General features: G+C 35.3%; 1 protein-coding gene across 11 annotated transcripts in view; it reads right to left on the minus strand.

Annotated features, from left to right (window-relative positions):
* OSBPL8 (oxysterol binding protein like 8) overlaps nt 1-14,805 on the minus strand; it is a 197,968-nt gene that overhangs the window by 66,403 nt on the left and 116,760 nt on the right. The window contains exon 1 of one of the 11 annotated variants that reach the window (XM_051846456.2): nt 7,803-8,025. The exons of the other annotated variants lie outside the window; for them this stretch is intronic. Within the exon in view, the coding sequence (XP_051702416.1) occupies nt 7,803-7,947 (145 nt within the window). The 5' untranslated portion in view covers nt 7,948-8,025. Of the gene's footprint in view, nt 1-7,802; nt 8,026-14,805 lie in introns of those variants that run through there. 11 annotated transcript variants of the gene reach the window in all.

Genomic DNA, 14,805 nt, shown 5'->3' on the forward strand with positions numbered 1-14,805 from the left:
GAAACAATGGAACCTTTTTAGGGTGTTCTTGCTTTGATAACGAAGGCAAAGAGAAACTCTTCTCTAAAACACAAAGTATTTCACACATACTTATAATACAAAATTTATTGCACTATAGTGCAATTATTTTCATATTCACATTCCAGTCCTGAAAAAGGGGGTCTAATCTCTATTCATCCTTTCAAATTAAAAACTTCATAAATTGATAAAAATAAGTGAACTCCATTTTTACTTTTTTAAAGGTTTAAAAATGTGAATGTTAAATATAGTGCCCCTTCAGAAAAAATGCATAAAACATAAATGCATAATAAATGCAAAGAATTTACATGGCCACCATCCAGATCAAGAAATAGAGTATTACGTACATCTCATAAGATCCTCCACACTGCTATTCTTGATCACAATCCACTCTCCTAAAAAGTTATTATCTTAACTTTTGCAATTACCATCTACTAGCATGTCACAGCAGGTACTGTATTAATTTTTCTGCTTTTTACAATGTCATGGCATGATTTCCCCAGTGCTTATCTACTCAAGTGTCGACACTTGTGTTGTTGTTAGGTTTTCCTCCTCATGAACAATGGTGTCATGAATATTACCAGAAATGCATAATGGCAGACATAACCACAAATTTCTCTAAGGCTTAAACATAAAAACAGAATTTCTCAGTTATAGAATATGCATCTTCAACTTCAATGAGAAATTGTTTAAGGCAAAAAAGTTGTCCATTTTCCATATTCATAGCAACATTAGTACTGAACAATTTTTACTTTTTTTCCTCCCAGTCTTATAGATGTGTAGTAGTTTATCAGGAAGGTTTCAGTCTGCAAGTCTCTGAGTAGTTATGAGATTGAATGCTTTCTCATGTTAATTGTTTCTTTGTGAAGGACCTCTTCAGATCTTTTATGCATGTTTTAAAAACAGGTGCTTTTTTCCTATTGGGTTATATATGAACTCTTGATACATTCTAGATATGGGTCTTTTAACAACTGTATTTGTTGCAAATATCTTCCTATTCTATGGATTGTCTTTTTATATGTTGTATGGGTTCTTTTGATACACAGCTCTGAATTTTAATGTACTCAAACTTCAGGATCTCTTTCTTTAATGGTTAGTGCTTTGAGGTTTAGGAAATTCTTTCCTAAATTTGTAGCCATAATGGTATTTTCTAACAATGTAGCTTTTCCTTTTGCATTTAGGTGCATAACCTAGCTGTAACTGATATTTGAGAAGACGTACAATTTTATTTTTTCATTTAGATACCAAATTGACCTAAACACAATTATCCATTGGTTTGCAGTGACACTTCATCATGTGTCAAATGTTCACATAAGTGTATATTTGTTTCTGGGCTCTTCATTCTATTCTATTCTTCTAGAACCTTAATTAAAATGTTGCTCAGCAGTAGTAATTGCAGGCATTATTCTTGTCCTTAATCTCAAAGGAATCTTAATATTTGATCATTAAAGATAATGTTTGATGTAGAGTTCCTGTGTAATTTTACATATGTATACTTGTATATACATAAATTTAGATACAGAGACTTAAGAAAGTTCAGTCCTTCTAGTTTTCTGAGTTACCTAAAATGAAATTTGAATTTTATTTTTTTAAAAAGATTGATTATTTGAAAGGCACAGTTACAAAGAGGGAGGGAGAGTCTGAGAGGGAGAGAGAGAGCTCTTCCATTTGCTGGTTCACTCTCCATATGACTGCAACAGCCAGTGCTGGGCCTGGCCTAAGCCAGGAACCTAGAATTTCATCTGGTCTCCCACATGGATGTGGGGGCCCAAGTTCTTGGGCAATCCTCTGTTGCTTTCCCAGGCATATTAGCAGAGGGCAGGATTGGAAGTGGAGCATACAGGACCTAAACTGGTACTCACATGGGATGCCAGCGGTGCAGGCAACAGTTTAACCCACTGTGCCACAATGTTGGTGCCTGAAATTTAAATTTTATAGCAATTTTTTCACACATCCATGTTATCATAAAATAAAATGTTTGTTAATTAATCAACAGGTAATTTCATCTTTAAATTATTTATCTTTATCTTTTATTTGAAACACAGATATATACACATACAGAGATCTTCCATACAAAGCTTCACTTCCCAAATTCATTCAATAAGCCTGGGCTGGGCCAGGCCAAAAAAGGAGGCCAGAACTCAGTGTGATTCTCCCATGCTGGTGACAGGGACCCAATTACTTCAGCCATCACCTGCTGCTTCCCTGGGTATGCATTAACAGGAAGTTGGAATCAGAAACAGTGCTGAGACTTAAACCCAGACACTCTGATATGACATGCAGGTGCTCCAAATGGCATCTTAACTGCTACACTAAATATCTGCCCCTTTTTCTGTGAACCACATTAACTTCTAATGCTAACCCAATCCTATATTCTTAAATGTTTAAATAATTTAATAATTATTAAGGATTTTGATCATCTATATTCATGAATTAAAAACTGTAAGAAAAATACAGGATGGGGCTGGTACTGTGGTGCAGCTGGTTAACGCCATGGCCTGAAGCACCAGCATCCCATATGGGTGCCGGTTCAAGTCCCGGCTGCTCTACTTCCCATCCTGCTCTCTGCTATGGCCTGGGAAAACAGTAGAAGATGGCTCAAGTCCTTGGGCCCCTGCACCCACGTGGGAGACCCAGAAGAAGCTCCTGGCTCCTGGCTTCGAAATGGCACAGCACCGGCCATTGCGGCCAACTGGGAGTGAACCAGCAGATGGAAGACCTCTCTTTCTCTCTCTCTTCCTCTCCTCTCTGTGTAACTCTTTCAAATAAATAAATAAATCTTAAAAAAATACAGGATAACGTCTTTCTATTGAATTTCATAGCAAATTTTTAATAATAGTGCTCTTCCCACCAGTCCCTTCACCTCCATTCTCTGAGAGCCATTGTGCAAGACTGGAATTACTTCCTCCTTGAATGTTTGGTAGAACACACAATTGACATCCTCTTGGATGTGAGGTTTTTCTAATTCAATTTCTTAATGGTTATTAGCAGTACTCAAGTGTCCCCTTTCCCTTTAGAACAATGTTAGTAAGTTATAATTACTGAAATTTACCTATTTCATTTAGACATTTGAATATTCAAAAGTGAATAATACTCTCACTTCTTCATCTGTTTAGTACATGCTCCATCAACAGTTGTGTCCCTTTCCCTTTTTAATTTCTAATACTGGTTAATTGTGCCTTTTTTTTTTTTTAGATTTATTTATTTATTTGAAAGGCAAAGTTATACAGAAAAAGGGAGGGAGAAAGAGGGCGAGAAATTTTCCATTTGGTGGTTCCCTCCCCCAAATGGCCACAATGGCTGGGGCTGGACCAGGCCAAAGCAAGGAGTCAGGAGACAGAAGCTTCTTCCATGTCTCCTATGTGGGTGTAGGGGACCAAGCACTTGGGCCACCCTCCACTGCTTTCCCTGGCACATTAGCAGGGAGCTGGATCAGAAGTGGAGCAGCTGGGACACAAACCAGGGCCCACATGGTTTGCTAGTCTTACAGGCAGAGGCTTAACCCACTACTCCACAATGCCAACCCCATGTCTCCTTTCTTTTTCCTTATCAATCTCACCTCTGGTATATCTATTTTATTAGTCTTTTGTCAAGGATTCAATTCTGGGTATTATTGATCTTGCGTGTCTGTTTGTATGTGTGTTTCCCACTCCATTAATTTCTTTTTTAAGATTTATTTTATTTATTTGAAATGCAAAGTTTATATATATATAGGGAGAGACAAAGAGAGAGATGTTCCATCCACAGGTTCACTCCCCAAATGGCCACAATGGCCAGAGCTGGGCCAGGCCAAAGCCAGGAGCCAGGAGTTTCTTCCAGGTCTCCTATGTGGGCCATCTGCTGCTGCTTCCCCAGGCACATCAGCAGGGAGCTGGATGGAAAGTGGAACAACTGGTACTTGAATTAGTACCCATAAAGGACGCTGGAGTCACAGGCAGCAGCTTTACCTGTTATGTCACAACTCAGGCTCCTATTACATTAATTTCTATTCTTGCCTTTATTATACTGTTCTTTTCCCTTTTTGAGATATACTTAGGTATTTTTGTTTCATTTTTTTAATTTGAGAAGGAGAGGAAAAAGGAAAAAGAAGAGGCAGAAGTAGAGGGAGAACCAGAAAGAGCTCCTTCCTATCCATCAGTTCAATCCAGGTCTTCACATGGCTGGCAGGTGCCCAGCTAACTGAATGATCACTTACTACATTCCAGGGTACACATTAACAGAAAGCTAGCATTGGAAGCAGAGCTGGGACTTGAATCCAGGCATTACTATATGGGATATAGGCATCTCAACAGAAAAATTACTTGTAGTAAGAATTTGAGGCCTAGAATGAAAATGCCTTTCTCTAGAAAGATATGTTGATTCTAATTACTTTCTTAACAGCCTTTCTCTAGAATATTCTGTCTCTTACTTAACTTATACAAACCAATAAGAGTATCTTTTGGGTATTCAGTTGAAGCCAAATACCTTCCAAGTGGCTCCTAAGTAACAAAGTTAGAATTTTAAGCCAGTCAATCTAGGCTCATTCTCATTCTGCACCATGTATATATCTATGATGACTCCTAAATATTTTTTTTCTTTCCTAAACATTTTCTTTAGTTACAGAATCTATAATAAGAACAGATATTCAGATGATGAGTATTTAGAATGATAGATGATAAACCCTTCATTCAACTAAGAAATGATGATGACTTTATTTCTTATAAATATAAATATGAGTCAAACACTGTACTAGATGTTAAAGATAATACCATGACAACATAGTTTTCTCCATCATTCCCTTCTTCAATAAAGGTTATTACTGTCAAGAAATAAGCCAGGTATTAAAAAAATTTTAATACAGTAGATCATTCATTCAAATCATAGTTAAGACAACAAGCTATGGAGTCAGATTACCTGGCACCACCATGTACTAGCTGTATCATTTTATCAGCCATCTAATTTCCAGTAGTTCAGTTTCTCTACAGGTGAAAATGCATCACAGTGATACAGTTTCCATGTTTGAAGATTCCTTCTCCATAAGGAAGAAAAACATACTAGTGCTTTTTAGAAATGCAAATTAAAATGCAAATAAAAAAGAATCTCCCAATTATAGCTCAACAAGAACAAAACAAAACCTTAATGACATTTAACTTGGTTTAAGAAAAAGCTGTCATGTCTTTTTGTTCCCATTTTTTCACTATGGGAATAGTCACAGATTCACAATAATTCCAATGAGTTATTAACTCTTCCATACCATAATCATATGACTATGGTCAAATTATTTAGCTTAGTGGGCTTATTTTTCTCATCAACAAAGTAAATTTTACATTAGGTGGTCTCTTATCCAAATACATAGAGTTTAGTTTCTTCTGCTAGTGCAATAGAACATTATTTCTGAATAAATCAGCATTCTATCTTTAAATTCTCACTTGTTGCCAGAATTCAAGTACTGACATCATTGATAAGGTTTAAACTTTTTATATACCTCAGTAACAAATTTAGTTCATTTATGTTTCAATACATATAAAGCCAATTTATGCTGTATCAATCTTATTAAAGATTACATAAATATATCTATAAAAGCAGATTTAATAGTTATCTAAAAATACAGGATGACTAAATTATTAAAAACTACACTGAACACAGCTGAGAAATAAGAAATTACACAGAAAAATATCTCTGAGAAATCAGAATAAAGCTCAAAGTCTATGGATGATTTCTTTACTCAACATTTTCACTCCAGATTTTAGGTACTGTTCTAGAGATTGGTACAATGAGAGTACCTAGAAGTCATGACAATTAGATATGAATAAAACAAAACACATTTTGCATCATGGTGCTACAATGAGTAGATTCTGGATAGGGGTGTATCATAAAGAAAAGGTTACACAGATATATTTTTAACTAAGGTAGACATAAAGAAACTTCTCCAAATAATACACACACAATTTAAACACCACTAATGTAGGACCAATCTCTCTTTCTCTAACATATCAGATAAAAGTCAATGCATCTAAAATAATTTTTAAGTACAACAATGACATATTACAAAAGAAAGTACGTGCATTTTTTATTTTTAACAAATATTTAACAAAAGACAATTCTTGGAAGTACTTAATTCCATTCTATCTCTTACCTAATGAAATTAGGCAGGTATTTTAGAGAGTTTTATTTTTTTCCCCATCATAGCTGTTATATTCAGGAAAATATGGAATCATTTCTATAAATATAATTTTAAGAATTCAAAAACAACCATTTACTTTTCTATAAAAACAAACTCATTTAAGATGGCTTTCAATATATTCTTTTATGAGATGAACAGATAGTTTTGTTTTCAATTACCTAGTTACTAATACCAAACTTTTAAGAAGTGAAGTTTTTTATTGTTTATCAAGGTCACATGGTTACTCTTCAATACTAAGTAGATTTGTAGCATGAAGGTCAGCAAACAGTATGTGCTTAAGTAAGCTTGCTGGCTTTAAAAGATCACAAATGTGACTAAAACAAATATAGAAATGAATTAAGTCTCAGAAAGCGAATAGTATTTAACAACATTTAAATATTTTCAATATTTTTTTTCAAAGTCATGTCTGAATAAAGATAAACACTAAAATTGACACAATTAGAGAACACATTCAAGAGAAAAGCACCATACTAACTATGCCACACTAAGAAGATTCAATAGGGATTAGGATTGCTGTTTAAAGCTTAGGCTACTCAAGCACAGTTCAGGACTATAGTTTCCAATTTGGGACAACACTGTTAAGAAAGAAAATGAAACCTGTGATTTTATAATAATTTACATAACCCTAGTGATTTTTTCTGTAAGTTGTTTCACTATCTCAAAAGATTATATGTACCACCTATCAGCATGAATACTCACAAAAAGCCAAGAATATAGGTTAGTGTGATCAAATTCAATAAAATGTATCAGGAAAAAATACAAATGGTTAAGGCAAGCACCAGTTTCAGCCAATATTTCTTTGCTGAGAATATCAGACAATATTTTTAGTTTAACATAAAAATATAACCTTTTAAGTGTAGATATAATTAGGTAGTAGTTTAAAATTTTAAATTGACAACAAAATAATACATCCAAATATTTGCTACAATGTGTATTTTCCAAACAATAGATTATTTATGTCTTCATCTCATTGACAAATTAATACCTAGTCCATATCTATCACTTGCATGACTACATTTAATAAGTATTATCCTGAAAAATATCAACATTTTCTTAGCAAAAATTAATCATACACAAATACATCTAACAAGAAAAAAGTAAAGTATTTCAAGAATTGTAGCTTGGCAGAACACTTCAGTCAATATAAAAGATTAAGATAATAAAACAGTAAGATCAATGCTTATAGTAAATATCAATGTTAATATAGGTATGATTCTATAGGAAATGGCAAGAAAAACACCCATGAACTAATAAATACTGGGTTTCATCTGCTAGAATCTCAGAGCAATTATAGAATTTTGTACTTATTCCAAGTCTAGAAAGGCTTTAATTTTATCAAAGGGTCATAATATTTAGTTGTATAATTAAAGCAAAAAATTATGTTTTAAACATGTATGACTCATATTTTACCAATTCATTAGTTCTCAAGTTTTAGCTAAAAATACTGTAAGAGAATATATGGAAAAGCCAAGCCTTACAGCAGTAGTTACTGAAACCTAAGCTGTAACTACATAATTGTTTTATTTAAATGAAGCAGCTTTAAGTTGTTTAAATGCCTGGTTTATTCTAATGAAGAGTCTCAAAGAAATTAAGACAAGAATGCAAGGTTAAACAAACAAACCTGGCAATGAAGGAGAAAGTTCATTGTATCCTCCAAATGAAGCATTCCGGACAAGCTTTCGGCCATCAATTCGTGGAGGAAATAAAACAGGCGAAACCCCAGTACATGAGGAAAATCTACGTTGTTGTGAGCTCTCTTCTTTCATTGTTTAAAACTCTATTTAATGTATATGCTCACCCAGAAGGCTAATTAGAATAATATGGCAAAGCCGGGCTTTTCTCTTACATCCAAACGTATCAAAACCCACCAGCACAAACAAAGGACACACACATTTAACAGCAAAGGAGGACTAGAGACTGTCAAATCAGCAATAAACAGAGAAAAAGACTGACAGAAAAAGGCATTAAGCCATGCTGCTGATTTTTTAAAATGAACTGATAAACAAGGAAGCTATTCCATTGATGTGTTACTTTTTTAACAAACCAGTAATGCCCTTCCCTGAATTACTGCTTTAGGAAAACAAAGCACGATCAATACTTAGCAATTCAGGATGAAGTAATAGTTTCTCTTCTCAAAAATGCAAGCCTTTCATCACCATCCATTATGGGTTTGTAATATCTGTAACACTTCCCACCTCTTCCGACTCTTTCCTTTCCAGCTTATGCTTACTTCAAAAATGAATATCAACATAACACTTTTTATCTTCCCTGAAGCTTCTAGATTTAGATCTAATCTACTGCTTCCCTCAGCCATGATGAAGAATTCATAAGGAAAGATATTCTATCAAGTAAAATTTTGATGAATTCTAACAGCTAAAGAAGAGAATAAATATTTAAGTTCTACCTTTAGCAGGGATATCTGAGCCAGTAAGATGGTGTTAACACAAATCAATCAACAGAGGAGATTAAAATGACACCATAATAATACTCTATGCTCCAACACATGCTCCCTTGAAACAGATATGAGCTGCTACGGTCCTTCTCTATTATATTTAAATTTTTCAAAATATAAAATCTACAATGAGTATTTTCCACTTAAAATTATTTTTTTAAAAAAAGAAAGTTTATTATTTCAGTAGCAAACTGAAATATTTTTCTTTATATAGTTATAAAAAAGTGACTGGTATGACCCTCACATCATTAAATCTAATAGGTACTTTTGTATTTCCAAAATGATAAATCATACTATCTTTTTATACCTAATATTTAAAATTCCAGAGAATTCTTTATTAATTACAGTAAATAACCTTACCCACCTTACTTCAAGTTAAAAAGCTCTAATCAGCTCTCTTTACATGTCCTATGTTGATTTTTCAGATTAGAATTCTTCCTTTCAACCTGGAAACAGATCCACTTAACTGGACAATTAATTCAGTTACAAGTTGCTTAATTATTATAATTACTTTACCATAGCTTAGCTTCTTTCCTCACTTTGTGTATACTTCAAGGCTGATTATCCATTCATATATATAATAACATCCCACACAATCTAAGATTATTTCTCTTTATTAGAAAGGACACTTAAAAAACAAACTCAATTTCCTGTAAATGACATTTTTTTTCTCAGGTGAAGACACCACAAAATCAATTAGTGGGAAATAAGTAAGCTTATGGTTAGTACCCATAGCAACAGGTTTGAATATTTGTGGGTTTGATTTTTGTTTTGTTTTGCTTTTTTCCATGACATAAATAGTAAATTGCCACTAATTACAAACAATAGAAAAATAATTATTACATAGTATGTTCCAAATAGTGATGTAACATGTATTTCTTTTTGGAGGTCCAGGTCAAGATCAGAAAACATTGATGTAAACTACACATTTCTTTTGAAATTCCTTAATTTTATGAAGAACAAATTATAAAATTTTAGTACCATCTTGCCACTGAAGAGACCCATTATATATATTACTTCAGATGCAACGGTTCTTTCCATATTAAAAAGGTAGACAGAATGTGGAGCAACAGCAGTGGCTGAGATCTGATCCTCCACTGATTGGTTCCTCACAGAGACACCAATATCAACAGCTATTCATACACATCAATCTATTTTTACAAGAAATGGAGAAGCCAGGTGAGAGACCATTGTGCCTGGATTTATAATAATAATATTTTGTTATTATATAATTATATATAATAATATGATATTATTATAATACACACTGAAGAAAGAAGAGTTCCCCATGTCACTGTTCCTCTCAACTTTAAACAGCACATCCATTTACTGCTTCCCCAGGCACATTAGTAGGGAGCTTGATCAGAAGTGGATAAGCCTGGACTCAAAGCAGTGCTCCTATATATGATATTGGTGTTCCAAGTGGTGGCTTAACCCACCACATCACAACACTGGCCCTCACATAGTCTTTTACCTTCAAAAACCCCCATAAATTTTGGTAGGAACAACTAACACACCAGATGCACAGAGACAACAAACCCAGGGCACAAGAAGTGAGAAAAAATTAATAACATGAAACTTCCAAAGGAAAAAAAACTCTACCAATAGAAGAGAAATGGAAGTTGACATAATTGCCTAAAAATTCTAAAGAATTTAAAGAGACATAATGAGGTTCCATGAGCATAAATTTGATTCAATGACATTAAGAAGATAATTCATGATATGAATGAAAAATGAGCAGAGAGATGATTTAAAAACTAATCAGAAATCTTAGAGCTAAATAATGTGGAAAATGAGATTTAAAATACAGTTTAGGGCCTCAAAAGTAGAACTTAACAAGGAAAAGAAGGAATTTCTGAGCTTAAAGACAAGTCTTGTGAAATAACCAAATAAAACAAAGGGAAAAAAATTAAGAACTTATGGTGGCTAGCGCCATGGCACAGCAGGTTAAGCCACTGCCAGTGACATTGGCATCCCATATCAGAGAACTGGTTCAATTCCCCTCTGATCTGCTTCCCATCCGGCTCCCTGCTAATGCATCTGGGAAAGCAGCACAAGATGACCAAGAACTTGGGCCCCTGACACCCACCTGGAAGATCCAGATGGAGTTCTAGGCTCCTGGGGTTCGGCTGGCACAGCTGTGGTCATTGTGACCATTTGAGGAGCTAATGAATAATAGGATCAATCTTTCTCTGCCTCTCTGCCTCCCTCCCTTCCTCCACCTCCCTCCTCCCATTCTGCCTTTCAAATAAATAAAACAAATCTTTCGTTTAAAAAAAGAACTTAGATAACTCCATTTACAAGCAAACATTTCCAGAACTAGTAAAGAAGGAAGAAAGCATAGAAAAGCTATTCAATGAAATAACTGCTGAAAACTTTACAACTCTTATGGAAGATATACATATCTAGGACAAGAAAGCCCAAAGGACCCTTAATAAATTCAAACAAAAAGCATCCTCTTGAGTTACATTACTGTCAAACTAATAAAAATATGAGACAAATGGAGAATTCTAAAATAGCAAAAGAAAGCATAAAGTCATTTGTAAAGAAACCTTCAATATATTAAACAGACTTCTCAGCTGACAACTTATTGTCAGGAAAGAATGGTCTGAAATATTCAAGATCTGAAAGAAAAAAGTTGCCACTGAAAAATATTATACACAGCAAAGTTATCAGACAGAAATAAGAGAAATAAAGACTACCCAAGAGAAGCAAAAACAGAAGGAATTTATCATCACCAGATTAGTCCTACAAGAAATCTTTAAGGGATTCCTACATTAGAAGCAAAATGATTATAATCTCGATCATGAAAAGTGGGGGGTAGGCACTGTGGTATAGCGAGCAAAGCTGCCTGCCACCTGCAGTGTCAGAATCCCCTATGTGTTCCAGTACGAGTCCCGGTTGCTCCACTTCTGATCCAGCTCTTTGCTATGGCCTGGGAAAGCAATACAAGAGGGCCCACGTGCCTGGGCCCCTGCACCTGTGTGAGAGACCTGGAGGAAGCTCCCTGCTCCTGGTTTCAGATCAGGGCAGCTCTGGCCGTTTCAGCCATTTGGGGAGTGAACCAGCGGATGAAAGACCTCTCTTTCTCTTTGCCTCTGCCTCACTGTAATTCTGCCTTTAATAAATAAATAAATCTTTTAAAAAAGTACAAATTTTAACAGTAGAATAGATACACAATGGAGAAAAAATTCCAATGATTCATATTTTACTTTTACCTTTTCTTGGATCTGATTTACTAAATATTCAGTTAAATGTTTTTTTTTTCACCTGCATTAATTAAGACTATAATTTTGTAAATTTTTTACTTATGCTTACTAGGTTTTGATGTCAGGGGATTTTTGTTTTTGGCCTTTTAAAATAATTTGGAAAGAATATGATTCTACTCTACTTTCTGGAAGAACATTTTATTATATTACTATTTTTATTTAAAGGTTTAGAATTCATTAGGGAAAATATTTAGGACTTTAGTTATCTCTGGGTAAGATGTTTTGAAATGAATTTAATTTCTGAAGTACCTATAATGCTACTCAAAAACTTCTCCCATGCCAGTTTTCTGAGTTTGTGTTTTTGTGTAGTTCACTTAAGTTGTCAAGATTTTCACAAAGCTGCTTTAACTTCTTAAATTTTTTTTTTAAAAAAAGCTGCCTAGGCCGGCGCCGTGGCTCACTAAGCTAATCCTCTGTCTTGCGGAGCCGGCACACCGGGTTCTAGTCCCGGTCAGGGCGCCGGATTCTGTCCCGGTTGCCCCTCTTCCAGGCCAGCTCTCTGCTGTGGCCAGGGAGTGCAGTGGAGGATGGCCCAAGTCCTTGGGCCCTGCACCCCATGGGAGACCAGGAGAAGCACCTGGCTCCTGCCATCGGATCAGCGCGGTACGCCAGCCGCGGCGGCCATTGGAGGGTGAACCAACGGCAAAAGGAAGACCTTTCTCTCTCTCTCTCTCTCTCACTGTCCACTCTGACTGTTAAAAAAAAAAAAAAAAGCTGCCTAATGATGTAGGGATCCTATTACAAGGTATATAACCAAATGAATGAAAAGTTTGCTGAAGAAATAATACACTCCCATGTCAAGGGTACAATGACTCAAAATGGCCAAGATATGAAATCAATCTACATGTCTATCAACAGATGAATGGAAAAAGAAAAGTTGTTATACAGCATTATATTCTATATATACTATATTATGGAATACTATTCAGCCATAACAATTTGAGATCCTGTGATTTTGAAAAAAGAGGATTAACACAGCAGACATTATTGTAGGGCAAATAAGCCAGGTACAAAAAGACAAATACTGAATGATTTCACTTATAAGTATAATCTAAAAGAGTTGATTTCATAGAAGTTCAGAGTAGAACTGGGATTACCAGAGGGAGAAGAGGGCACTGAAGGGAATGAAGAGAAGTTAGTCAATGGGTACAACATTATAGTTAAATACCAGGAACAAATTCTAGTGTTCTGTTGCACAGTAGGGTGTCTGTAGTTAAAAATAATGCATTCTATACTTAATAGCTAGAAGATTTTTAATGTTCTCATTACAAAGAATTGTTAAGATTTTGAAGTGGTGGATATGTGAGTCACTCTAATTTGATCTTTATAAAATGTTTATTTATATCAAAACATCACACTATAATCCATAAATATGCATAATTATATGTCAATCAAAAGTAAAATAGGTCAGGCATCTAGCAGTGACTGGGAGGCCTATAACCCAAATTGGATTGCCTGGGTTCAAGTCCTGGCTCCACTGCTGATTTTAGCTTTGCTAATGTATACCCTGGGAAGCAGCAAATAACGGCTCAAATAGTTGGGTCTTGCCATCTGTGTGGGAAACTAGCACTGAGTTCCTGATTACTGGTGTCAGCTTGGCCCAGCTTTTGCTTCCGCAGTCATGTGGAAAGTGAACCAGCAGATGAGAGCTCTGACTCTGTCTCAAATGAAAATAAATACAGAAATAAATAAATGTAAAATTGAACAATAAAAAGGCAGACATTCAAGCAGAGGCAAATATCATAAAAGTTCACTAATAAAAGAATTCTCTAGGTTCTGCTCTATGTCCAGTGAAAATGTCCATCCTTAATTTTTCTTTCTTTAGAGTCAAAATATTAGGACTGGAGAAGGCATCTCATTGTAATATTAGAACTTTTAATAAGCAGTCTGTACAAATTTCAGATAACTTCAATTTTTTAAAAAGATGAATGGTAAATACAGAGGAACTCTGAAATAATCAAATTTGGTAGTTGGAGTGCACATTTAAATTCTATAAAGTCCCATAGGTATACTCACAATAAAACATTAGATTACATGAGGATGAAAGTATAAGGCATGTACACATTATCTCGAATCCTAACAAAATAAACTTAGGCTTTAAGCCATTTGAAATTTTTTAAAGCAGCAAGAAGAGTTGTAGAAAGACAAAAACCTGAAAACAAAAATCAACCAACAAGAATTAACAAAGCAGAATGTTCAAACACATGGAGAGGCCGGCGCCGGGCTCACTAGGCTAATCCTCCACCTTGTGGCGCTGGCACTCCAGGTTCTAGTCCCGGTCGGGGCACCGGATTCTGTCCCGGTTGCCCCTCTTCCAGGCCAGCTCTCTGCTGTGGCCAGGGAGTGCAGTGGAGGATGGCCCAAGTCCTTAGGGCCCTGCACCCCATGAGAGACCAGGATAAGTACCTGGCTCCTGCCATCAAATCAGAAAAAAAAAAAAAAAAAAAAACACATGGAGAACCACCACTCTATAAAATGGAATAAACACTGGAAGACTTTACTACAAATGTAGCAGGTAGTTTCCTTACAGAATATATAATTCAAATGGGCACATAGCTGACAAAACTGGGAACAACTCAGGCTTAGCAAACAATCTAATGATAACCTTAATATGACATAAAAATTAAGATTGGAAACAATGATCCGTTGGTTTAAAATAGCACAACAGTCTGACTTTCTATCAATTTCCACCTTCTAGCAATGCAAAGTAGGATCAGCAGGAAGCTGGATCAGATGCAAAAGTGGAACGCAAACCCATGTATTCTGATATAGGAACTCAAACCCATGCATTCCCAAGTACTAACTTAAATCACTGCGCCATAGCACTCATCTAGAAACCAGCTTTGACCTAGCTCTAGCCTCATTCCACCAGTCTGAAGGCAGTCCTACCTGCCCTGGGACCC

Source organism: Oryctolagus cuniculus, chromosome 11 (assembly GCF_964237555.1).
Source record: "Oryctolagus cuniculus chromosome 11, mOryCun1.1, whole genome shotgun sequence".
Lineage (NCBI taxonomy): Eukaryota > Metazoa > Chordata > Mammalia > Lagomorpha > Leporidae > Oryctolagus > Oryctolagus cuniculus.